Source organism: Falco naumanni, chromosome 2 (genome assembly GCF_017639655.2).
Source record: "Falco naumanni isolate bFalNau1 chromosome 2, bFalNau1.pat, whole genome shotgun sequence".
NCBI lineage: Eukaryota > Metazoa > Chordata > Aves > Falconiformes > Falconidae > Falco > Falco naumanni.
Window position 1 is genome coordinate 4543234 of NC_054055.1, and position 26492 is coordinate 4569725.

At 40.2% G+C, this 26492-nt stretch overlaps 1 protein-coding gene across 12 annotated transcripts in view; it reads left to right on the plus strand.

Annotated features, from left to right (window-relative positions):
* The first annotated feature begins 1363 nt into the window (after positions 1-1363).
* Positions 1364-26492, plus strand: part of EMSY (EMSY transcriptional repressor, BRCA2 interacting) — a 39372-nt gene continuing 14243 nt past the window's right edge. For 8 of the 12 annotated variants that reach the window (XM_040583378.1, XM_040583383.1, XM_040583388.1 and 5 more), the window contains exons 1-11: positions 1364-1525; positions 2668-2776; positions 6299-6398; positions 7043-7117; positions 9376-9551; positions 10686-10838; positions 14239-14498; positions 18899-19172; positions 20127-20423; positions 22582-22731; positions 24232-24405. In XM_040583378.1, the coding sequence (XP_040439312.1) occupies positions 2707-2776; positions 6299-6398; positions 7043-7117; positions 9376-9551; positions 10686-10838; positions 14239-14498; positions 18899-19172; positions 20127-20423; positions 22582-22731; positions 24232-24405 (1729 nt within the window). In that variant the 5' untranslated portion in view covers positions 1364-1525; positions 2668-2706. Of the gene's footprint in view, positions 1526-2667; positions 2782-6298; positions 6399-7042; positions 7118-9375; positions 9552-10685; positions 10839-14238; positions 14499-18898; positions 19173-20126; positions 20424-22581; positions 22732-24231; positions 24406-26492 lie in introns of all 12 variants that reach the window. The other 4 variants (XM_040583385.1, XM_040583387.1, XM_040583380.1 and 1 more) reach the window with 3 other exon arrangements.

A 26492-nucleotide genomic window follows, 5' to 3' on the forward strand; every position in this document is an offset into this window, starting at 1 on the left:
GTTCTAGCTCTCCTGTACTGTTCAGCATTGTTTTCAAGTACTTCAGATTTATTCTGCTGTGAAGAACAATAGGAAATTGCAACTGAGAAAATGTTCATCAACCATCACAGGGAAGAAACATTTTTATCTATAGTTAGGTGGCAATAACGGCACTTGCAGATCTGGAAATAGGTGTTGTGATTCAATGCACACCATCCATCTGCCTTGTCTTCACCTCAGCAAACCTCCAGCTGTTTCTGGCATTCTGAAAGCAAACTATAATACACAATTTTCTGGGAGAGAGCAGAATAAGGAGGAGCCCTTCCCTCCTCTTCATTAAACTGTGCCCCCCCAGGGCGCCTGTTTGCTTCGCAAAACCAGAAAGCGTGCAAGATGAAGCATGGAAAATAAGAGCCTGCAGCAAAAATGACGCCCTGGGAGATGGAGAGATGGGAGCAAACGCTCATCCTGAGGGACCTTGGTGCGATTTTCCAGCCATCGCCTTCCAGGCGGTTCCATGGATGGGATTTTTTTTTTTTTTTTTTTTTTACTTTCTCGCTACAACGCACAGCTCTGATCAGCAGTGTTGCTTACAACTTTCAGCTGTACCCCAGAGATATTTTATTTTACACTTCTAATCGGATCTTTAAAGAGATGTAATTTACAGCTTTTCCTGGAAACCTGCCAGAAAAAAAAGTTCTGATGGCTGTTAACAGGCAATACGCAGCTGCCAGGCCCAGCGCCGCCGGCCTGCGGCCCTGCTCGCCCACGGGTCACAGCGGGGAGCAAAACCTGCCGGCCGGGGGCGCGGGGCCGGCCGTGGGGCGCGGGTTGCGTGCCGTGCGCGTCCGCGCTGCCCGCCCACGGCCCCGCGCAGCTCCCCGCTGAACCGCTGCCGGGTTTCAGTCAGAAAAGCTGAAAACGGCCGGGTGACGTCAAGGCTAATGTCGACCCTGCCAGGTTTCCTGCCGAAGCAGCGGTCAGCCGTTAATGCCGGAACTTTAGGGGTACGTGGGAACGTTTGAACGCCGCCCCTCCCGCCCCGCGCTGTAAGCGGTTTCAGTCAGCGGCGGTGCAGCGCGCCTCAGCCCAGCCGCCCAACGGCCGCGGGGTTTTGTCCCCTCTCGCCGCCCGTACCCAGCCGCCAGGCCATGGCGGGACGGCCGGCGCCGCGTCCCAGCACGTCGACAAACGCTGAGGGGACTACAGCTCCCAGGCGTGCTCCGCGCCGCCGTGCAGGGCGCAGCGTCCCCCACCTCCCCACCCCCTGCGCCATCTTGGCACCCGCTTCTTCCATCTCCTCGCTCGCGGAGGGTGGTGGCCAGGGAGGGCGGGAACTACAGCTCCCGGCGTGCCCTGCGGCTCCCGCGCATGCGCTCTGTGTCCCGCCGCCATCTTAACCCGGGGAAGCGCTGCCGCCGCCACCGCCACTAAACAAACCCGAGAGCGGCACCGGTGGGGGGGGGGGAGGAGGAGGAGGAGGAGGAGCAGGAGCCCGAGTCCTGTCGCTGAGGAGCCTTTCGATGTGCCAAGCACGGCCGGGCAGGTGGGTCCCGCTCCCCGGCAGCGCCTCCGCGCTTTGCCCCGGGCGCTTCCCCTCGGGGAGAGGGGCAGCTCCCCTTCCCTGGACGGCGGGGACTCGCCGCCCCCTCACGGGCCCCGGCCCGCAGGCAGCGCCCCGTCCCCCGCCCGCAGGCCACCGGCGCTGTCTCTCCGCCCGGCGCGGGGAAGCCGCGGCCGCCGACCGTTCCCTCCCTCCCTCCCTCCCTCCCTCCCTCCTTCCTGCCGGCGGGGGCCCCGGGGACGGCCGCCCCCGAGCCCGGTGGGGACCCAGCGCCGCTCGCTCCCGCCGGTCCCCCGCGCCGAGGGCCCTGGAGGGCCCCCAGAAGGGCGGGCGGGGAGTCCCCGGGTGGCGGCTGCCTCCGGGTGCCTTCGTAGGAGATTCTCCCTCCCTCCAGCTCCGCGCTGGAAGCTGCGACGGCTCCGGGGCTTTTGTTCCCGGTGCCCAACCCCCGCCGCCCCCCCGCTGTGCCGTTCCCTGCCCGGGGCGCACGGCGCGGCCGCGGGCTGGCCCCAGCCGGCTCGCCCTGCTCGCCTCCGGCTCCTCGTTTTCCTTTATTATCCTCGTTGCAATGGGGAGATGCGCCCTCCCTCCTCGTCACCCCCGGAATCTCGCCGCGATGTGATCGGGCGAGGGGGTGTTCCCGTGTTTGGGTTTTTTTTGGGGGCTGGTGCTGGTACGTGGAAGGCAAATTTCCACGGTGTTTTTGCCATTCTGTCATATAATAGGCTGGTGCTAAATGCATTCCCCGGGGGGAAGGGGGAGCGTGCGGTTAGCTGGAAGAGTTCTTATAATAGGTACTCAGTGCATAAAGAGAGGGAGGAGACTTGAACATCAATTCGGAGAGCGTTTCAGCATGAAAAAAGGCTGGAGAAGGAGAAAGCAAACTCGGTAAAAAGGCTTGGGTGATGGATTCGAGCAAGGGAGTGCAGGAAGTCCGTGCCCTTGTGAAGCTGCTGAATTCCTGCATGGCAAAACATGCCATTACAAAGGTTGGAGCCTGGAGCTGGAGTGCGAGGGAGTGTGTTGGTGGAGATGTGAGCAGGCTGGAGAGAGTTTACATTAATTGGCTTGGGAAATCGATAAATGATGGACTTGCATTTACTGCATTTATATTCCTTTTCCAGCGAGGCTGAGCTCAGTGGGCACACAAACACAAGGGAAAGATGCCAGTGGTGTGGCCAACTCTTCTGGATCTTAGCAGAGATGAATGCAAGAGGATCCTTCGCAAACTGGGTACAGTAAGATACAATTTGTGGGTCTGTATGTTTGCCCTTTTAAGATTTGCCTGCCTGCTGCTTCCACGAAATACTTTAATATGTCTACAGGCAACTTACAAGTAATTTCCTGCATTTTGCATGTGTCATTGGTTTGACAGCCCTGGCTTAAAATGATGTTTGGCAGATGCTCTCTGCCTGAGCAAAATGAATAGCACAGAATTGTTTTGGTTTGGTTGAATCTCTGACCATGGATGTCCTGGTCCATCTCAGCCTCGATGTTGCAGTGTTGTGCTGTTGTTCTTTTAATGACTATTAACGTGCAACGGGATGCACTGTGAGAGGAGGGTCTTCATTTTTTTTTCTAATCTGTATTGGACACCTTTTTGTACCAAAAGAGGTGATGGTACCCTAGTTTAACTGGCACTGCGGGACTGAGGTCAAGCAGTAAAGACTTGAAACAGGAGGAAAAAAAAAGATTGTGATGGTTTGTGATTTGCAGTTGCACAGATTATCAGGGAAGTGTGAAAACAATGTTCTTACTTAACTGTCATAACAACAGCAGCTTTTTGCATTGTTACAAATGTAGATCAATATCAGAGTCCCCTGCCCGTTAGATAGGTATTGGGAGACTTTTTTGTGCTCTGTCCTTGCAAATATATGTGTACAAGGAGACTTGCTTTTGTATTTTGGAAGGTAATAAAAATATTTGCTCTTTCCTTATGTATCCACTTCCAACTACCACAGGAGAGGGAATCCTTTGTTAAGCCATTGATCTGATCTTGCATGGTTGTTTTTGAGTTCTTGGAGATTAAATTCTTTTCATTTAGGTGTTTTTTTGTTTTTGTGGGTTTTGTGGGTGGTTTTTTTTTTTTTTTTTGCCAGTTACATGATGCATAATAATAGAAGGGAAGAAAAAACCCATAGATTTGGTTTCAGACTTTCTTCTGAGGAGCATAATCTAGGAGATGATGTCAGGAAGAAAGCTGAGGCTCCCTCTAACTTCCTGTGACTGTCAAGTCACAGTTATTCTTGTTCTCATTTTACTTGAACGTTAAAAGATGATGTGCTGTACTTTTTAACTGTGCCAAGGTTCTTGTATATTGTGAAGCCATCCACTTTATTTTCTGAGAGTTGAGGATTTATTTTCCCTCTATTTGCCCTTTTTATTTGATTTCTTGGGAATCTGGGATTTGCGTTCTGTTGAAACAGCGATGCAGATGTTGCACACAGCATTGCAACTAAGCTGTGTATCCATTAAGGCGACAACCCCCCACCTTAAGCGAGGCTCAAGAAGTATGAAAGCTAGGAGAAAGTGCAGGGTGCCAAGATTTGGACTGGGTCTGTGCTACTAAATTTTGTTAACGTAGCTCTGCTGGCTAGGAGCGTGGAAAAAAAACTTCTACCCCAGCTGACAGTGGTGTGCTGGCAGAACCTTGCTGGTGCAGCTGAGCCAAACAGAACTGCGGCTACACCTCCTTCAATGACATAACCTAGGCTGACAGGAATTTTTTTTTTTTTTTTTTCTTACTGGCATGAGCAGTGTCCCCACAAGAGGGCCCTGCCAGCGTGATAGAGGATTGTAGCAGCCCTGTCTCTTCTGGGGTGGAGAAGCTCTTCTGTTAAATAGATGTACCACAAGAGTGGAGGGTGAAGGAGCAGTGGGAGCAGCAAATAGCTGTCTAACAGTCATATCCAGCAATATTTATAGAGTCCCACTTTCCAGCTCTCAGCCCAACATCTTGTTTGGCTGACTGTTCAGCAATTCCATCATGAATGAAATGCAGTGGTGTAGGTGAGGCTGAAATGCACCCTGAGGTGTGCAATACCTAGGGTTTTTCTGCAGCATTTGTGACTTATAACTGAGTAAGGGGGTGATGGTAGCACCTTACACTTGAAATAATGATATTTATTTGTGAAACCTGTTTTGGCTGTTTGTGTGTTGTGTTGGAAAGAGAGCGCACCAGCTAGTGATTGCTATGTAGACATAAGGGTAAGGAAGCTAGTTACAGCTGTTCTGTAATCTTTACTACATTCCAAACGGCCAGAATATGCATTTTTAAAGTCCTAGTGTAGTGGATCTCTATTAAAAATGCAGAAAGAAGAAAAATAATCTGTCCTTGCTAAATAATTATATGGTTGTATCTGAGAATTACTTTATGTTGTTAACAGAGTAAAATAATTAGTATCTTAAATATTGTAACATGGTTGTCTAAATAAATGTTGATATTAGTAATAACCATTGCATTAATTAGCAAATGTTTTATAACTGAAGCTGTAAATGCTTCTGTAGGTCACTCGGCATCCCTGTGCAGCCTGCATAGTTAACAAAAGCGACTTTGCTTTGTGTTTTGCCTGCTTAATCGGGACAGGAGAGCAGGACTTCTTTTCAGCACAATTCCTTGATTTGATTTGTAAATTAGCTCTTTGGAATCCCAAACTGAAAGCTTTTCAGAATAGTATCAGTCTTTCTTTTGCAGCAAACTTCAGAGGTGTTAGGTTTTGGCCTGTCCATTTGATTCTTGCTTTTGGTTAACTGGGATCTGTTGTGGGGTTGGTTTGTGTTGGCCGCTGAAATGGGTGTGATACTTGCATAGAAGGCACCTATGTAAGTATTAGAAGAATTTGTATTTCTGGTTAAAGTAGGAGTTTCAGTAATGTTTCTTTAAGCTGTGCTAAGCTTAGAATAGAAAGTCATTCTTTGCCAAATTAGCAGACTCCATTATTTGTGTTAGGTATATTGTCACTCTGTTTACTAGGACAAAATTCAGACGTTTCAGTAGTCTTAGCTATTTTTTAAAACACCAATGGCATGATATTTGCATAAGTCACCTGGAATTACAAATACATGTTAAATCAGAGTTGTATTTTTGAGAGTTAAATCTTCATGATGGCTCTACATTTAAGAGTAGCTGGATTGTTTCTTTTGTGTTGAGCAGATTAAATTCGGTGTGTTGCATTCTTTTCAAATTCAAGCAGTTGTACATATGAAGTAAATGGGCATAAAAGATTATGGTGATCGTATTTAACAAACTAGAGCTGATGTTCTCCATGGGAATTGAGGAAGGGCATTACAAAAAAAAATAAAAATCAGTTGCTCTTTTGATAGTGTATTTCTTTTTCAAGCCAAGCTTTTCCATGGAACTTTCAATAATGGTACGTGTTAAAGATTTTCTTCTGCTTCTGGAGAATTCTGAGCTATTCTCTCCAAATTTGGGGACTATTTCTTCGAGCTTTCTGGCTGAACTGTCAGCTCAGAGAGAGCTTGACATATTCGGTTGGTTTTTAAACTGGATAATCCTCTGTGATGATACAATTGTTTCATAGAAAAGCTGTATGCTGCAGAGTAATTGACTGAGAGAGTTCTAAATCATCAATCTCTTTTGAAAAGCACGAAATAATTGAAAGACATGTTCCTCCTAATGATTTTGAAAATTAATGGAATACTGTCAGTAATACTGAAAGTAACTCCCCCCCCCCCCCCCCCCCCCTGCTTTGCTGTGAGCATTAAATAGAAATACCGTTTGTTCTAATTCTTCAGAACTGGAGGCATATGCAGGTGTCATCAGTGCCTTACGTGCACAGGGAGACCTTACGAAAGAGAAGAAAGATCTTCTTGGAGAACTCTCTAAAGTGCTTAGGTAACCCTGACCTTTTTAAAATAAGGACCAATGACCTGTTTTCTTTTAAAGTATTGCATGCTCTTTCTAGTCACTACTATCACAAAGCAAATCTTAATTTGGAGGAGTAATTCTCCATCTTGTGGAGATTTAATTCTTATTCTGCTCTGAGGTTTTGATAAAGAAAACAACTGTGCTTCTGTGGCGGAAGCATTTCTGTTTTGTGGGTACTTTGTGAGTTATTGAGTGTTAAAAGGATTACAGCTAGCTCATAGCATGTGCTAGCTTGCAGTTTTGTCAAGGTAGGACTTCAAGGTCTTTGGGCCCAAGTTCCATCAAGAAAGAAGGCTGCATGTTCTGTGCCAATTTTTCTACTGTATGCTTTGCATTTATTGCTCTCGTTAGGAGGTTGGATTCTAGCTGTTTTGCAGGGGTACCCTCTGAACAGTAATGTTTCTTTTATTCTTCGGTAATATTTTTAAACAATAATACATTCATTCTTTCTCACTGTGATAGCACAAGTTAAGTGACAATCTCTTAAATGTAAATGCCTGTTCCCTTTTGTCTCTTGAGTAGATTATTCATAAGTTTAATTTTAGCTAGAAGTTTTAGATAAATGTTCATGTCTCCCTCTGACTAAAATATATTGCTGGTTTTTTTAATAGTATTTCAACAGAGCGACATCGTGCTGAAGTTCGGAGAGCAGTAAATGATGAACGACTAACGACTATTGCACACAAGTAAGTTACAGGTCATTTTCTACATGATTTCCAAGGGTACCCTTTGGAAAATCCATTATGCCTTAACTGAATGATAGAACTTTGGAAGATTGATAATGGTTTAAAGAACAGTAGTTAAAACAATGTATGGATGAAGGAATTATGGTGTCAGACTTAAACCAGGGAACTAGAAACGGTTGTTTAGTACTGTTGCATTTTGGATCTGAAGACATGGCAGTCACTGTACAAGTACAATATAAGAAACAGTCTCTTGTCATGAAGAAGTTCCTGTGAGATAGGTGAGAAGAAACAGAGAGTGGAGAAAATAGAGAACTCCATATGCAGGATAAACATGTTTGCTTTATTATTTGTTGTTTTGCCTTTAATTTTATTTAAATCTGTTTGGAAAGGTTATATTAAGAGGGACTTAACTACATAGAAAGAACAGAGAGGGAGAGAGGAGGCAGAGATTAGTGGAAAACAGTGTATCAGCACAGAGGGGAAAAAAATTGTCAGAATAAAAAAACTGCAGCAAGCTAACTGATGACATCAGTGTCCACCATTCGCTGTTTAATGCAGCTGCTGTGCTGGTATCAACTGGGCTGATTCCTGCTTGCATTTGCTTTCGCAAGCTCCACATGATTTTGAGAGGTGGAGAGGAGCAAGAGGGCCAGTGCTTACATGTCTTTGAGAGTTATTTAACAGTCTTACGATTAAGGACTGTCTTTAAACAGAGCTGGATTGTATTTTTTTTTTTTTGTGTGTGTGTGTTAAAAACATTGATTTTTAAGTTTGACTACTGTAGCTTAGGTGTTAGGGGGAGAAAAGAGGAAATCCTACAGATTTCCTGTAGCAGGCCACTTGAAGTTAGCAAATGTCTGATCCAAGACTTGCCAAAATCAGCATACTGTTTGAGTGCTGCAGAAGGACATTTTCACATTTTAGTGTTTTAATGTTCAAATCTGAAGAGTTAGATGTATGCAGTTTACCAAACAAAACCCACCAACTTCCTTACGCTCCTTTAAAGAAAGGGTGGGGGGAGGGGGATGAGCATTTAATTGTCAAATCAGGATTCTTTCTTGAATAGTTTCCTTCTTAAGTATTAGTCCTGTTTTTAGCGTTTTACAGAATAAGTATAAAGTTTGTCCTGAGGTGTTGAACTTCAAATGGATGAAATATAATCCAGACAAGGTGCAATTGTGAAGTGGTGCATCTTTTTATTTTTCCTGGGGTAATTCTTTGTGTAAGTGATGGTTGGTAATACAGTATTTGACTTACATAATTCTCTAACTCTTTTGGAAAGCCAACTTTGTGCTAGCTTTGCTATGGGCAAAATTTCTAGTCTTACTTTTTATTTTAGAAAAGTATTTTCACTTCAGCTGATGTAGCTCTGCTTATACTATATAAATATGTATGAAGAATGCTGAAGCATATCAGGATTTAACGACAGAACAAATCCTTTGCATTTTACAAACTAATTTGTGGTAGTTTTTGCTGGAACTTACTTGCAATAGTTCACTTGAAGTTGTTTTTCAGAATATATTAATATATTAATGGGTTGATTTGCTTAAGAACATAACATTGAAAAATAATTTGCTTTTCTGGTTTTGCTGATTTGACAAATGACTCATGTAAAACAGCCATAAACAGAAACATTTTTCCATCTAGATAAGAACAGCATTTTTTGGAAACATTCTCATTTGTGTGCAAGTACTAAGGTTAAGAGAAAATTAGAGCAGCAGGCTGGTTTCTGCTGAGGAAGATGCGGAGGGTGTGTTTAAATCGCTTTATGTTCTGTTACCTCGTTTGGGACTACTTTAATAAGTCTGAGAAACTCTTCTGCTTAGGTAAAACAGGATTTGCATTAAAGCCGAGGGCTTTTTCCTCTAATGTAATGAATCTCAGTAGTCTTGTATACAGTCTATTCAATGCCTGGGGATTTTTGTCATCCAGAATTGGAGAGTGTACCGACTCTACCTGAATAGTAGCTAATCTAATATGGCAATTTTGAGTATGACATGCACACACCTCTGGCCCATTAAGGGCTTTGTAAAACAAAACAGTAAAAGAAGAGGCAAGTCTTACATTTTCTATGGGACGGTTTCTGCATGAGGTGGGAAAAATGTAAGGGCTTTCATGAAATGAAGAAAGTTGATGATTGCTGTACTGTGTCTTTAGAAACTGCTTTTTAGGCTTTCACTGTTGAAAAAAGGCACTTAAGAATACTGCATATTTTGGAAACTCTGCAGGATACTTACAGAATGTGCGTTTCTATTTAGTATGTCTGGACCAAATAGCTCTTCTGAATGGTCTATAGAAGGTCGTCGACTGGTACCACTGATGCCACGGCTTGTTCCACAAACAGCTTTTACTGTTACCGCTAATGCTGTTGCCAATGCAGCTGTTCAGCACAATGCATCTCTTCCAGTTCCTGCAGAAACTGGGAACAAAGAAGGTGAGAGAAAGACGGGATTCTACTGCAGTCTGTGGGACTATAAAAAATGTCACAGTTGAAATTGTTATCTTAAATGTGAAGTGTTAGATAAAAAAAACCCACCCAGATTTTCTCTTATTATATTAATAGAAATATGAAAAAATACCTTTTTTTTTTTAATTCTTAAAGATGCCTTTGCAGCATCTGCAGCAGAACTCAGACAGCTTTGTGTTAGTGAACACAGAAGCAACTGAAACTTAAAAAAGAAAAAAAAAAAAGCCAGGAAAATAGGGGGAAATTCACTGGGTAACTTGTTAATTTCTGTAAACTATAAAACCTTGACTGATGGCTTTAGATTTTATGAAGTTCTGTAAGTGGTGAAAGATGTTTCAGAACGCTATTCTAAGAATGTAGGTAGGTTAGTGAAAGTCAAGAAAATTTTGCTGGGTTTCTCCTTTCCCCCCCCCTTCCCCCTTCAGATGAAACATACTGAGTTAACAAGTTAAGATTGCTTTCTGCTTTCCCTATACCTTTTAAATAATGCTAGTACACATTTCATCTGGCTTGGCTGAATGGGCTTGAATTATGCTTCATGCAACTGGACAATGTGTAACACTTCTTGAAAGAAGCTGTTTTATTCTGGTTTTGTGAGAAATACTGGATTGTTGTTCTATTACTTATAAGCAACAGTTTAAAAGAGTTGATTAGCAAAATCAGTTATTCATTACTGAAGTAATATTTTGGTTTCTTCAGCTGATGCGCTGTTGAGGAGCGGCACTAGCTATTATCAGCAGTGTAGATATGGTCATTTACAGAAAAGCAAAAATTGAAATACTGAATTAATGCTAAAATGACAAATAACAGGTTGTAAAGTAAAACTTCAGATTAATACAAATAAAAAGTCTAGAATGGGCAGTGCAGATTTCTGGGATGGGTGGAGGGAGGTTAGATTTCTGTGTTGTCTTTGAAGGCAGTTAATTCCATGGCTATGCTTAAGTCAAGCTGGGGAGTATTCAGCAGTAACAGGATTGCAGAGGCAAAGATGTGGATAATGACCCAATAAGCCTTTGGCTTCCATTTCTATTGTTAAAAGAGTGATAGAATAATGGGATTCTGCACTTCAGTTATATGGAAGGTGTCTTTTCTCCTCTTCAGTGGTGGTTTGCTATTCCTACACAAGTACCACTTCAACCCCAACATCTACCCCTGTTCCAAGTGGCAGTGTAGCAACAGTGAAGTCCCCCAGACCCGCCAGTCCAGCCTCCAATGTAGTCGTCTTGCCAAGTGGAAGTACTGTTTACGTCAAAAGTAAGTGATACTAGCAACTGATTAACCAAAGGGAAAGAAAGGGACAGTCTTGTGGCTGAAGCATGAAGTGAGTAAAACACTCTGACCATGGGCAAGTCATTTAATGCCTTTGTGTCTTCATTTAGTCTAAAGAATGAATTTGTTGCTTCCCTTTTTCAGAGAAATTGTGTTCAGAATAAATCCACTCACTGTAAAATGCTGCAGGGAGCAGTAATGGCAAAGTCAACAAGTGAGAGGTGTTTTGAAAATAAAATACAGGAATTGCTGTATATCAGTGGATTTCTAATCCAGCTTGTTAAGAACTAGTCTTAAAGGTGGCTCTGCTGGTTGCTTCTGCAGAGGACTTCCCTTTTCCTTCTGTTTAAATAATGCATAGTAGTCACTTATTTGAGTTAGGAAAGGTCCCTCCTTTCCACTTTCACAGTTGACCTAGATTATTTTAGAATGCCATAGTTTGGTAAGCATTTATATGCTTACATTAACTATGTCTGGCCATTTTGTGATGTATTTGGAAGCAAATCTTAATGAGGTTTGTGTTCCTGGGCAACTGTGAAAACTCCATACAAAATCCCACCAGATACCCATCTTCATGTTTTTAACTTTGGAACTACAAGGTTCTATCCATGTCTAGAAACAGTCTTTTTTTCTTGTCTCCCCCAACCTTTTTTCATTGGCTAATAAATCACCTAGTTCTTAAAGCAGAATTACGTCCTCATACATATGCCCAGCTCATCAAACATAGTTTTATTTAATAATTAAAAATTTTTCCTTCCGTCTTTTTTGGTGTCTATCAAAATGTAGGTGATAAATACAGATTAATAGTGAAGTTGATAAGTGATGGTTTTATGCTTGCTGTGGATACCTTTAATATTTAAAAATTATTTTAATCTTTATGCTAGATGTGCATGTTTGTATAAACTTCGAGCTAGTCAGAAATGTCACATTGTACGTAAATGTAATGTTACCTGCAAACCACCATCTTTAATGGCTACATTAACCCACAGAACCCATTACATTAAGATTTTTCATTTTTCTGATTTAATGCACTGATCACTCAGCTTTAGTTTAAAGATTCAGGGAAAAATGTTCTTAACCTCTTAAAAATTTAATTTAGACTTCTATTGAATTACTACGTGGTAATGAGTATAAAACCAGTGTAGACACACGATAGAGGGATGAAAGGTTCTCATTTTTATTCTGTTCATCCCTAGATTTAAGGTTTCCCCCACTTCATGCACTTCATTTTATTCTTTTTTTTTTTTTAAAGGAACTGTGTTTTTCAGAGTGTATCAGTCACATTAGTTTTAACAAACCTACTTAAGAGCAAACTGAGGAGGCCTGAGTCAGTTGTGACTTTGCCACTGATCTGTTATGTGACCTTATCCAAGTCACTGTCTGATTGAGCCATTAACCTCTCCGTGCCTCTGCTTCCTTGCTCGTCAAGTGTGAATTATGGTTAAGCTGTATTACCTTTCAGCTAAATGCTTGTGGAAGACTTTGTGCAAATGCAGTTTCTAACGTGAAATTATAGGAATAACATTCTTAAAGTCCCAGCAGTGAAAACAGGAGATTAAATGAGCTGTACTTAACATGGAATAATGTTATGCTAGTTTAATCTTACTTTCTTACTTCTGTGGTGAATTGGGGTGGTTTTTTGGGTGGGTTTTTTGTGAATAACAAATAGCTTTATCTTCAGTATTTCTCGGTGACCCACCAAAATAACAGCTGTGTCCTAACATCCTCTCGCTTGTGGATTTTTGATTCAAATGGGTTCTGAGATTCTGAAATTCCTGCACATTTTCAATGCGATTGGAGACCTCAGAGTTGAAAGTTTGTGTAGTGCACTCACTAATACTTAAAAGCTAGTTCATAATAGACCTTAGTCATGTAACCAAATCTCTGCTTTATAGATGGAGATCACCACCGGGCTTCTTCAGGGCCATAAAGTAATTGCTGATTAGAGCTTTGAAATCCAGACTCGTAGATCCGCTCTTCATCTGTACTGTTGCAGCCAGCTAAAACTATGTTTTAGAGTTCAAAGCGAATTTGAAATAGAGCCTTTGCTTCTCTTCTCTAGTTCAATTTCCCGTTTTTACGTGAATGTAACTGTCAGCCTTCTGAAGTGTACCTGCAAATGAGCTGGTACTCATACTAAGGGCAAATCCCATTTTTCAGAAATCACTTGCTATGCTGCTGGGCACTTTCTTGTCCATGTCAATTCCTGCATCTTCACATTTTGCATGCCAGAATATTTAGTTATTTTAATTAGAGATTGACCGTAATGAGATACTGTCTGTAATTAGAGGTTGACTGCCAACCAGATTTGCTTGGATTACGAGCAAGTCTGCTTTTTGCTGTGACAGCATTTTTTGTCTTGAAGCCCCAGGCATAGGGAGCAAGATCTTCAGTCTTGTTCAGTATAGAGGAGGTCGTGTCTTTTCAGCTTATCGATGTTTTTCAAAATTTTTTTACACTGGCTAATTTGGTAAACATAAATGCTACCCAATAGCTGTAAGAGATTTTCAAGGTTATTAAGCTGTGTCTTTCTGTAAAGTATACCAGTTTTTGAGCCTGTTGCCTACTTTGGAAGATTTCATATGGATTCAACATTCATTGATCACGCTGTTATCCTTTGCTCAGCTGAATATTGCAGCAGATTTGATTTTTTTTTTTTGTATGTACACAGATAGTGAGGAAGAATGAAACTCCTTGAGACTGGACTTTTGTTTTTAATTGTGTGTTAGGTGCCATTTTACATCTGTTGCACAAGATGCACCAAACAAGGCAGAAGCTGATAAAGTGAAGTTTGACCTTTATGGTTAAAATATATATAATAAAAAAAAGTATCTCAAGATGCAGTTCAGATGAAAGGGGGGAGTGGTGCTCTAGCGATATAAGCATGGCATGAAAGCAGATGCAAAGCCTGAAATCAGAGAAGACTACAGGATGACAAGCTTCAGGGACTAGTTGCTGTAAACAAAACCACCACTACCAGTGTAGCGTGAAGTTTTAAACCAAAGTGTGCATGATGTTTTCCCACCACCCTTGTGTGTATAGGCTCATTGGTCAGACTTCTGTAGACACCATGAAATCCCTGTACTGGTTCTTAAGTCCTTTTAATCTCTTAAACTGAATGAAGTGACTCAGTAACTGAGTAGCTTGGATTTTGTTTTTTTTTTCTTCTTTGTTTTATGGCACTGGTGGTGTGGTTTATATCAAGGGCTAAGACCATCTGTGGTGTGGTACAGGTTAGTTGTGACTGTAAGATGTAAATCATCCTCTGTTTCTTTTTATTGTATTTGAAAGTGGGTGTAACACTCAGCAAGTTTGTAGTGTTTTAGGAAGCACTGAGTGCCACAGACAGAGAAAATATAATACAGAAAAAGTACTTCTTTTCCAGGTGTTACTTGCTCAGATGATGATGAAAAGCCCCGCAAAAGACGGCGAACAAATTCTTCTAGTTCTTCCCCTGTTCTCCTGAAAGAAGTCCCGAAGGCTGTGACTCCTGTCACTAAAACCATCACGGTGCCTGTAAGTGGCAGCCCCAAGATGAGTAATATAATGCAGAGCATTGCCAACTCTTTGCCACCACACATGTCGCCTGTGAAAATAACCTTCACTAAGCCCTCAACACAGACAACAAACACGACAACACAGAAGGTATGTGGGGGAAGCTGCCAAATGTTACTTTATTCTGGTATTATCAATGAATAAGATATGATGTTTGACTCTTCCTTTCTGTGAACTGTCTGGCTGTTTTCTAAGGATTGCACTTGGGATAAGGCAATCCCCCTTTAAAAAGAACAAAGAGAAAACCAAACTCTTGTATGAATTTAGTTCACCTGTGTGTGAAAGGACCTGGATTGACAGCCGTGGAGACTGAAGCCCTCTTTTTATCCACAGAACAGGTACAGCACAGGCAGCGGGAGTGCAAGCTTCCCCCAGACTGCCCCACCAATGTGCCTCAACCCTGACCTGAAGGGACCACTTCTAGGGATGAGAGGGGATTCAGTCTCCATGCTCATTCAATTCTTGGCCTCTCTGGTGAGACTGCCAACAAGGTTGCCAGTTAGTACCATTTGTGGTGTTGGGTTTTGTGATATGGACACTAGTCCACTGAGAACTGGATCACATAGGCCACTGAACAGCCTTCAGATGGTAACAACTATTGGTCAAAGGTAATCTTTCTTATTTCTATTTTCCTTATTTATAATTATTCTTTGCAGTAGTAGAATTCCAGGAGAGGTGGCATGGGCTTTCCCTTGCCAAGCCTTTTGTCTAGAAACTAGTTTTTTGGGGTCTATAAAGGTTACTCTTGGAGTTGATCAAAGACTGGGGGGGGCTTTATTTTCCTTTCAGTACTAGGGTGCCATTTCTCATTCTACGTTAACAGTATTATAGTGGTCAAATTCAGTCGTGTTATTTCAGCAGAGCGTGCCCAGTTTTCACCAGAATGCAGTGTGTGAGAGAGGTTTTCAGTGTAAGATTTTGTTTTGGACTCAGATTTTTATGTGCTTAGTCTATGGCATGACTATTTTCCCATGCTTTAGGAAGCATTTCAGATGCATCTACTTTTTTGTTCTTAAGGTTTAAAAAAAGATTAATGGCTTAGACCAACTTCATTCTTGGTACAGTTATTAATTAAGGCAGACTTGGGGCAGGGGGTGGTCTATGGAATTAATTTGGCCTTGATACTGACAGGCCACTAACAAGCATTTTTTTTCCAACTGTGAGAGTTTGACTATTGAGCTCAAACCTTCACGTGGTATTTGCTTTTCTTAATTGTTTTATGACTATTTGGATTAGCAGAGTTCCCATGTCCTAGTTTTTGGAAACCTTAAAGCCAAGGAAGATTAACTGAAGTAACATGCAATAAAAAGCTTGCTTTCTGGCCTTTTCCTGCTTCAGAGCTCTTTGGTGCTTTCGTTTGATTTGCTGTTCTTTAACAGTGTCCTTAATCAAATTTAGTCTCTGAATAGTACAGAGATCCGTGAGTGAGCATAAACCATCAAGTAGAACGTCCTGCATTCAGTGCAGCAAATCCACAGTTTGTATAGGGCTTAACCTACCCATCCTGTTGCTCTTGTTAGACTCCTCTTTTGTGCAGGAAGAATTTTTTTTCCTTAAATGTCTGTAGTCTTGTATTAAGTTTCACTATTATATATCATGGTAGTTAGAGATGGAGTGTATTAAATCTCCAAAGGGAAGAGAATGGACTGTTGATACAGTCTTTTCTGTAGTTGTGCCTTTGCTTGTTCTGCTGTGGAAATTTCAGGGTTTGCTTTGCGTAGTATTTGACTTTCTGAACCTGTCACGCTGCCCTCTTTTGTTGGGTTTAGACATGCCAAAATATGTAACTGGATTGTTTTAGTAGGAGAAATCCCTTTTAGTAGTTTTAAACTAAATGTCAGATTTGTTACACTCAAATTGGAAGTGTACTATTTTAAACAAGTGCTGTTGGATAGGAGTGAAGTTGTTGGCTATGAATAAAATTCTTCATTTCTGCATGCCAACTTTCTGAATTGTTTTGACGTTTAGTAGGTTGGAGGAAGACTAATAATGTCACAGCTCCAATTTCTGGATTGCCTTATAATAAAGTCCTCTGTCTAGGACACAGAAGGAATCTAGCTAGCGAGGCTTCTGGCAGTTAATGCCTTTATTTCTTCAAGGACTAGGTTTTGATGTCTATCAAAACACAGCTGATGACTAATTTCAATGTATGTTAGGAATTTGTTTTTACTGTAGCAATTAAAATCAACAGCAACAAAAAAGCAACTTTTTTTTTAATAATTAAAAATCAGGCAGTCTTTCTGCTGTAAAAGAGATGTGGTGTGGTTTTGGTACCCATGATGAGGTTACTTTGATCATTTCAAGGTACATGAGAAAACAGTATCTCACAAATACAATTGTTGTGATTTGAGCTTTAATACTTCTAAATTTTTACTTCTAAATTTTAATACTTCTAAATATCCAAAAATTTTCTGGATATACTTCATACATGCAGCTCACTGAACTTTGTTTTGCTGTGTTAATTTTGGAAGAAGAAATAGAGACCCAAACCTGCTTAGTCGCAGGACAGCAGTTATTGTTGAGCTATAATGCTTTACAAGCTTTTTTCCTTACGTGATTAAATAAAGTGTTATTAGGTGATAATCTTGACTGATGGTTTTATCTCTGTCTTTGAATGAAGAACAATGGTCTTCAGGAGTCATGATGATTCCCAGATTCATCCTACATGTCTGTACCTACTTGGTTGAAATGCTGAACTTGCCAGGTTGCACTACAGATTAGATAGGAAATTAAATGTGAATAATCTGCCTTTTTTAACTGCAAGTTGTCCTGTATTTCTAAATTAGTTATTCTAGGTGGAAAGGACTTGGCTCTAAAATTCAAACACTAGGGGAGTGTTTCTAGTGTTAGCTGTCTATTTAAGAAATAGGATAAAATGGCAGAGGCACATTATAGGGTCTTTCCACCTGCAAGCGTCGTACCAGAATCAAGTTGTGTCATGTTCAGCTTGACTGCATGGTTGTAGCCTAAGAGCAGTTTCAGAAGGGTGTTCTGGTTAAATCAAGGTTAGGCAGAAGGCAAAAGCAATAGTGGTGCAGAGAAAACATTCTTCCTGGAGAATGCAATAAAGTGGTGGAGCAGCAGATGTGGAATTCTTGTCCTTCAGACATTGGTCAGTTGTGGTCAACCTACTGTAGCTTGTGGCGGTAGTAAGGTTTTGGTTTTCCTCAGGTCAAGATATTAAAGGCTTAGCTGAGGAGTGGGGACCATAAAACCAAGCACTGGGTCAAAAGGAGAGGCAGAGGTAACCATGGTGGTGAAATTAGCTGCTTTTACTCCATCCATGTGGCTATTGCTTTTTTTGTTGTTGTTATTAAATGAATTATATCTTAATCTTTTAGTGTTTGATCTGTCCCTAAAGTCTGTTTCTGGTACCATTACCATATTATTTATTTTCTCTATCAGGCAAGGTTTCAGAAGTCCTTGGGTAGTAGTGTAAGACTTTTGGTTTGAGCTGACCCGGGTTTTCTTTGCTCTTTCTATACCTTTTTTCTATCTGCCTTTGTTACATCAAATAATAAGTTTTAATTTTCCAAGCTTTAATAAATGGTTTTTTTATTAGGACAATTGCATTATTAAAACAATTTGTCAACGTTCTTGCATGGTAAACTGAAAATGTTGTATTTCTGTGGTATGTGTTTCTATTTTCACTGTGTGTAAGTACAAGGAGGTACATATAAGCAGAATAAAAGGAATCATTTTATGTGAACAGTCCCCATATTCAATACTTAAAATTCTTAGTTTTCTAGATCAGTTGCGTAAGAACAGTTCTCTTCCAATGTTATAATGAATTCTATGTTTTTCTGTGTCAGATCAAATTCATGGCATTGTAATTGTAAGTCGCACTAGGGGTAATGTTTATTCTCTTTAGACAAATGGTTTTCAGACAGATAAGAAATAATTTCTTGTTATTGAGAGCACTAATTAAAGCAGAAATTGTTTCAAACCTAAACCAGTTTTTTCACTGATGAAATATTGTTTACAGCCTTGTGCGTCAAAAATATTTCCTATTACTAACTTGACAACTGCTTGCTAATTGTTAAAGAGGGAAAAAAAAAACCCCAAACATCTATTCCCTCATTGCCATTTCTTGAAATATGTGCAATGTTTGGGAGAATGGTGTTTAAAACTTGCTGGAAATCCCTTCAGTTGCATTTAAAATGACCTTCAGGCTTCCTGGCCCAGTGTAAATAAGCCAAGCAGTTTATTCCTGTCTGTTTGTCTTCAGACATAAGGTAATTCTACTTTAATTAAATGGTAATTGTTTTCCTCAGAAGAAAACACCTTCTAATTTTAAGGAACTGTTTAACACTATTACTTCAAACTAATTTTTTTTGTTGCCAGCAAATGTGATTATGACAATCTTAAATGGTCTTAATAACGTGTATCCTTAAAAGTAAATACACAGACAGATACAGTACTGAAATTTTATGCTTTTAAATAAATGCAAAGAACAAATGAATTTTGTGTTGTTCTTTTTCTTCTTTCAGGTGATAATAGTAACCACCTCTCCAAGCTCAACTTTTGTACCCAACATCCTTTCAAAGTCCCACAACTATGCAGCAGTTACGAAACTTGTCCCAACATCAGTCATTGCCTCAACTACTCAAAAGCAACCAGTGGTTATAACTGCTTCTCAGTCCTCTTTGGTCAGTAGCAGCAGCAGCAGTAGCTCTTCCACTCCCTCCTGTGCTGCAAATACTATTGCTGTGACTGCTGTAGTATCATCAACACCATCTGTGGTTATGTCAACAGTAGCACAAGGTATGGTAATAACATTATGTTTATAAAAACTCTTTCACTGATGAATTCTACTTTGTGTTGAGAATAGCGTAGGGAAGATGCACTGCATGTTTACATACGATGAGCAAAGCACAGGAGACATGAAAGAAGTCTACTGATGAAACTAATGCAAGATACTCCCCAGAAGTTCTTGTTGAACTCTTTTCCTCTCTACTTAAACAATTAATGTGCAGATCCTTTTTAAAGGGAATGTTGTGAGACTGTGCAGCATAGCTTTTTATTTTGAAAAGGTTTTACTTTTGCAGCATTAAAACACTGTAGTCTCAAAGTGACTGGCTTTAACAACTCTGATGCATGGAAAAATGGATGTATCCAATATTTGAAGGTGATGGCTTCTCTTAAAGCCTGATTTACAAAAACATGCAAAGTTAACGTTAAATAAATACAAATTACGCTTGACATGTCCAGTCTTAAGAATATTTCTTGTGGTAGCTAATACTGGTGACAATTCTGAAAGGTAGAGGAGTGTTTACACCTTTTTATCTGTGTGTTTTATCAGCATGTCAGTTTTCAAGTCCTTAAAAATTAAGACCTGAGGTGAGCCTGGATTAAAATTCCTAGGTTTCTGATGGCTATTTCCAACTATGTGTGCTAGCTTGACTGTTTTAGCTCCACAGCAACTAGCTAACATTTGGAAGGGCAGCTGTGGATGAAAGAAAGGATCTCAGTGAGCAGCACTTGAAAAATGCAGTGCCTGAGAATGACAGATGTCACATTGCAGTTTTTCCTGGTTCATATTTTCCATTCTTGTTCCAGTCCGCGAAATGTTAGACAATCAAGTCTTTTTTTTTTTCTTATGTATATCTATGTATTTTCCAGTTGTAAAGATAGTTTAAATGCAAAATTAAATTAGAAATCGTAATATTTTTCTTTTGTGTTGCACTGTGCAATCTTAAACCATTTACTCTTTCACAGGTGTGTCTACATCGGCAATTAAAGTTGCCTCTACCAGACTACCTTCCCCAAAAGGTTTGGTTGGGAATCCAACTCAGATCTTAGCACAGTTTCCCAAACAGCATCAACAGTCCCCCAAACAGCAGCTGCACCAAATACAACAGGCCCAGCAGCAGCAACAACCACAGCAGCAGCAGCCACAGCAGCAGCAGCCACAACAGCAGCAGCTGGTGCAGTCTTCTGTAGCTCAACAGCAGCCACAGCAATCTCAGTTGCCACCTGGCATCAAGCCCACCATTCAGATCAAACAGGAATCAGGTAGTTGGAATTAATCTTGTGTCATATTGCTGACTGGTGAGGTCTGACCACAGCTCGAGAAAGTAGGGCAGAATTCAGTCCCAAAACGTGCATGGGAAGCTGTTACGAAGGTGTAATTACTTGAGTACAAGATTTAGCATTAAACTTGGATAGAAGTAGGTAGTGAAGGATGTCCTGATGTTTTCAGGTAACGTTGATTGAAGAATTTGGTTCTGTCACTCTTCTTGTTTGGTTCAAGTATTGCAGACCATGCTTTAGGAATAAATGTTTTAACTTTAGAGATTGAAATGTGTGTAAATATCTTCAAAAGTAACCTGATTTGAAACTGGAAGACAAGAGTGTTCTGAACATCCAAGAACTGTTCAACTGTATCAGCTAGAAAAAGTTAATCCAAGTTTTAATTCTTTTCTTGGGTTCAGAAATCAAAACCTGCTTTTGAGGTACTTGTCATAACAAATACAATTAGATCAGAAACTGGAAGTTGGACTCTATTCTTTTTGTAACATTGATCCATGCGGTTGACTTTGGGCAAGTCATATAGTCTTTCTGTCTTGGCTTTACTCTGCTGTAGAATACAGTTCTTATCTCCATAAGGTGTACTAAGAAGTAATGCTTGCAAAGTTGCCTAATTCTGAAGGAAGAGGTGCTGTAAAAGTGCAAAGTATTTTTATCTCCCTGTTTTATATTAGTCATGTCAGTAAAGTTATTATTTTATATTCGTATATTTTATATTCATACTATTTAGATCAGATAATTCAAATAGACCATAGAATGAAGAAATAAACAGCCCTACTCCTGTCCTGTGATAAACTTCCTTTTGGATTATAGGACCATTGTCTATGAAAAAATAGCTGCTAATGAAGACAGATAAGAGGCCTCCATTGTCCAGTCACTGGACACTACTTGGTCAATAAGAGCTTCACTTCTTGCCTTCTACCATGGGTTTAGGCTCAGTGTGCTTTTTTTAGTTAAATTTTCTTTGGAAATACCATCTGATACCTATTATTTCTGGAAGATGTGAATCAGTTTTCACAGAGGCTTTGCTTTTTACCCAGTTTTGTGTCTGGATGATGCAATAGTTTCAGTTCCTCTTTCCCAACTTCATTGTATGGAGCTTACTGGCTCTGTACTGTTTATATAGTCAACATAAAAAGAAGGAACAATCTCTGGAGGATGTTCCACATCCTGAGTGGAAGAAATTGTTCACCTAGAAACATTTGTACACAAATACAAGTGCCTACATTTAGATGGGATTAATTTATGCTGGGTGTTTCACAGCATTTCACCAACACAATACAATGCATTTACCTCATTGTGGAACAATAGAAGATGTAAGTGTCCTGGATATACTTTTGAACAGATGACATGAATTTCCTGGTTTGCAACTGAGAAGTAAATCTCACAGTTCCCATTCCATGACACAAATAGAGAGAGAGGGAGCAGAATCTTTGCTGTACCAAGGTGTCCTCATCCTTCGTTCTTGCTGATTCTACTCGGGTTGTTTCAGCCCAGTTCCTTTGTGGCTTTAAGATAACCAATAAATCAAGAGGCGAGTGAGCAGTTTACTTAAAACAGCCTTCCCTAGCCTAATACTACATTCTTTACACCCACTAATACTCTTTGTGCAGAAATCTTTATTGAATTTATTCACAGGGATGAAGTCAACTAGGCTAATTAAGACAGGTTAGAATTTACAGGCTAAAGAGATGAAGGTCTATTTCACTTTTAGATGATTCATTGTGTATGAACCAATTCAGTATAGGTTGTAACCTGTTGGTTCCCGGGAAACATTCTGTTTTTCAAATCATGGACCAGAAAAGGTTAAAAATCACTACAACAAATCTGTGATGGAATGGAATCCCATGCCTCAGTGGGAGTAACTAGGAATTGAAACAGGCACATGAAAGGCAAAGATGATGAATGTCTTGTTATTTACCAAAAAAAAAAAAAAAACAAACCAACAAACCAAACCAACAAGAAAAAGGCAAAAAAATCCAACCCAAACTAAAAAAAATAATTCTTTTCAGGATCAAGAATGCATGGGCTCAGAATGGAAGCCTTGTGGGGCTACTTGCCCGTTAGGGCTTGGTCTGAGAAAGCATTTCAAAAAGTAACTTTTCGTGCCTGTGTTTTAACAGTGACCTTTCTCCTTTCCTAGGTGTTAAAATAATCACTCAACAGGTGCAGCCCAGTAAAATCCTTCCCAAACCAGTTACAGCGACCTTGCCCAGCAGTAGCAATTCACCTATTATGGTGGTTAGCAGTAATGGGACTATCATGACAACTAAACTGGTCACTACTCCCACTGGTAAGTTACGGCTCTGAGAAGGGAAGGGAGGGTAAACCCAGACATACAGATGATCAAACATGGTTTATTAGGGTAAAAAAAACCCCACTTCTCTCTTGTGAACAGTGAGTACAACAGCACGTTCAGAGTCCTGTTGATACTTGTTCTAGATTAGGATTTTTGCACTGAGTACTCTTTTATTCCTCTGACGATCTTTTTGAATTGGTACTTAAAAATGATTGTTCCTTCCTTACTGAGTTTATTTTAAAGGAGGTTTTCTTGCAGCATATACTGATACTTTGCACTTCTGTAGCATCTTATATTAGACAATTTACATTAATTTTTTAGGTATGTCAAGCAGATAGGAATGATGCCGACCTATTTTACATATATGGACTTTAAAAGACAGGTGACTTGCTCATAGTCCTGTAGTGAATTTATAAAAAGGGCAGTAAATTGAATTTTAAACTCCCAGTGTTTTTCTGGGGATCTAATTGTATTTGTGTTTTCTTAAAGATCAGAAATAATGCAGACTGTTCAGATTGTAAACTTGTGTGAGAAAAATTTGAAGGGCATCTTTATCCTAGTTTTCAGAAAACAGTAACTTTTAGCATGGGTTGGGAATATTAGCATAAATTAATGGTTAGTATTCTTTTTTTTTAACTTTTGAAGTACTTCACAAAAGCATTCTTAAATACATTTAAAAAATCTAGCAGGCTTACAGGTCGTTTAATTGGTAAAACCTGTATTGTGCTCTCTTGGATTTGAAAACATGGCTTTCTTGTTAGACTGTCTTGCTCTGTGATCTATAGCAGTTAAGGTCTAATGCACTATCTGCAGCACTACAAGCAGAATGGAATTACAATGTTCCTGTAGCTGTTGGCTGATATTATTATTTTGAGCAAGTTTCTTTTGGGGACTCAGTTCTGTTTGCATTTTGAGAAGGAGTAGATCTGAAAAAAACAACACATACCCTGGCAGGAAGTTTGGTTTTTACTGCTGAATGCTAAAACCATAAAATTGCATTATCACTGTAAATGATGTTTTCAGTCTTGGAGTGATATTTAGACCAGTCATTGGTGTGTTCTTTATAAACAATTTGTCATATAGAAGAAGCAATAGTATAGGTGTCTTTCGAGAGAGTAGGGATCAGTTCTGGTAGTGTCATCAGATGCCTGACTCGGGTATCTAAAGGAGCAAGTGGCAAACATACAGCAGAATCTGAACACCTATTGAAAATTAAAATCTTGGGCACAAGGTTGTGTTTTAAAAGATGACAGTTTATGAATATGAAATATGAAAGTTTAAAATACTTTAGAAGATTCTTAAAGTTGGTATATACTTGAGTATTGCTCTGTGGGTTTAAAAAGTAGCAGGAGAATTGTAAAGGGTGGTAATAAATCACAGTGTTGGTCTTTGAATAAATCTAATGCTTTTCACCTAAATTAACTGATTTTTCCACAAATACTAGTAGAGGATCATATTCTAACAGTGAACTTTCTTGTTCTGTCTTTAAAACAGGAACTCAAGCAACATATACACGGCCAACAGTTAGCCCCTCTATAGGGGCTCGGATGGCTGGAACTCCAGGGGCTGCTACTTATGTGAAAACTACAAGTGGTAGTATCATTACTGTGGTACCAAAATCACTGGCTACGCTGGGAGGGAAGATTATCAGCAGTAATATTGTTTCTGGTAGGCATATGAGTACTTCTTGTGCTTACATATCAAGACTATTTCAAAAGTAACTTCAGACTTGCTCTAACTGTTTCTGGACTTTTTGTGGGTTACATGGTCAAATAATTAGTAGGACCTTTAAAGGAGTTGTTAATTCAGAAGAAAAGCAGCTGAGGATGAAGAAAATAATGGGTAGAAGTTAATGATGTAAAGTGATCTTAAAGATTGCAGCAGTTCTTGTGTGTAAGGAGGAAGCATCTAACGTGAGGGAAGCCTGGGAGGAGAAGAGAAATGTTGGGGGAGGAGAACTACTGTGTTAGAGGGTGGAAAGATCAGAAAACTATTGGCCCAAATTTAAAGCATTTTATAATCTGGGTGCTGCCCTTTTCTATTCCACTGCATGTCCAAAGAACCAGAATAAAAATAAGCTCTGTATGTTAAACTCGGTGGTGTAGTCTCCGCCTTATCTTGTTCTTCTTTTATCATTGTCAGCCTGTCTTTCCCTTACACAATGTTCTAACTTTAAGTTTTTCCTCCCAGCCTCACGCAGACCCTACTGCTTATCTTTGTTAGTCTGCTGACCTACCTTGACGCTCTCTGCCTGTATAGCCTCTAAATCTTTGGGACCAGGACCAAGCACACTCACTCCAGTCAGTTTCTTAGTATCTGATTTGGACTTTGTAACAGTGCTAATGCAGAGAGGGTCTGCTGTGTTTTCCTGGCTAGGTACATATGTACAGCAAGGTCTGCTGGTTCTGTTCATCCTGTCTAGTAATATCTTTAAATTACTCTAAGGTCCCATTGTTGGTGTTTAGCAAAGACCTGACATGGCACCAGTCAGCCACTGGAAGCTGCTGCACAAGCTATCCAGTCAACCCCTTCTGAGGAGTAGTCTGGTAGAGGTACCTCAGTTTTTTCAGATGCTGATTTCTACAAAATGATATTTAGAGCTTCTTTGGGAAAAAGTAACTTTTTTAGCCTGTTGTATCATGAATTTTTCAGAAGATTTCTAGATCTACTAGTAGGTTTATACACAAATGCAAGTATAATTCTCCTGGGCACTAGCTAATGTGGGGAAGCCCATGACTGACCCTGTTAGTGATAGTAATGATTGTCCTGAAACAACACAGGTGTGGGAAGGATGCTTGCCTTTTTTATTTTTGCTTTGTGGTGGGGTGTTTTGGGGGTGGGGTGGTTTGTTGTTTTTTTTTTGTTTGTTTGTTTAAGGAAGCAATCTTTAGATGCCTTTGAAGGTCACTAGAATTAAGTAAATCATGCACATATTCCCTTTCCCAGAATTAGTAAAATTATTAATCTGGAATATATGAGTGAAGTATCTACAGGCATGACTGACAGAGGGAATCCTTGGGTCTGCAGCTCTGCTGTGACTGAGTGCTACTTTCTTCCAGGAGAAAGTGGAAGGTAGTGATAAAAAGTTGTCTGAGATACTGAAATGGCAGTCTGGTAACGGTGATGACTTACGTATCGGTACATATGTACTCTTGTAGGCTGGGGGGGCTGACTAGAATTACCTGTCATGGCAGTTAAATAAAAACCTGATACAGGGAATGGAACTAATTAAGTACTGGGAGAGGATCAGAAGTAGCCAGCACAGCTCTTCCTAAAAAGAAACACTCCACCCCACCCCCCACTTCTAAACGCAACTTTTAAGAACTGATTGTAAAACAATAGCATATTTTTCTTTTTTCCTTCGTTCAAGGCACTAGTTGTCACTTTCAGTGTTACAACATTTCAATGCCCAAAAAAGCTGGTATTTCTCTTGACAGATACATTCTTGGTACGTACATTCTTCTGCAGAAGAAATCTTTAGAAGAATCTTTGTGAGGTCAGATAGGACCTTGAGTTGAGTATTAGTGGTGTCCTTATCCCCCTCAATTTCTAGCCTTTGAAAAGTTAGACATGTTAGCTTGAGAATATTAGGTTGCTCCATAATTTGTGAGAAGGGGCTGACTGTCCTAATATAAATTACTCTGTCCTTCACATGCCTGTTATTACTGTAGGTGAAAGGTTTGTGGAGTGGGAATTTAATCTTTATATGTTGAGTTCCATGACATAAATTCCTGTTCCAGATGCTGCTTTTATTT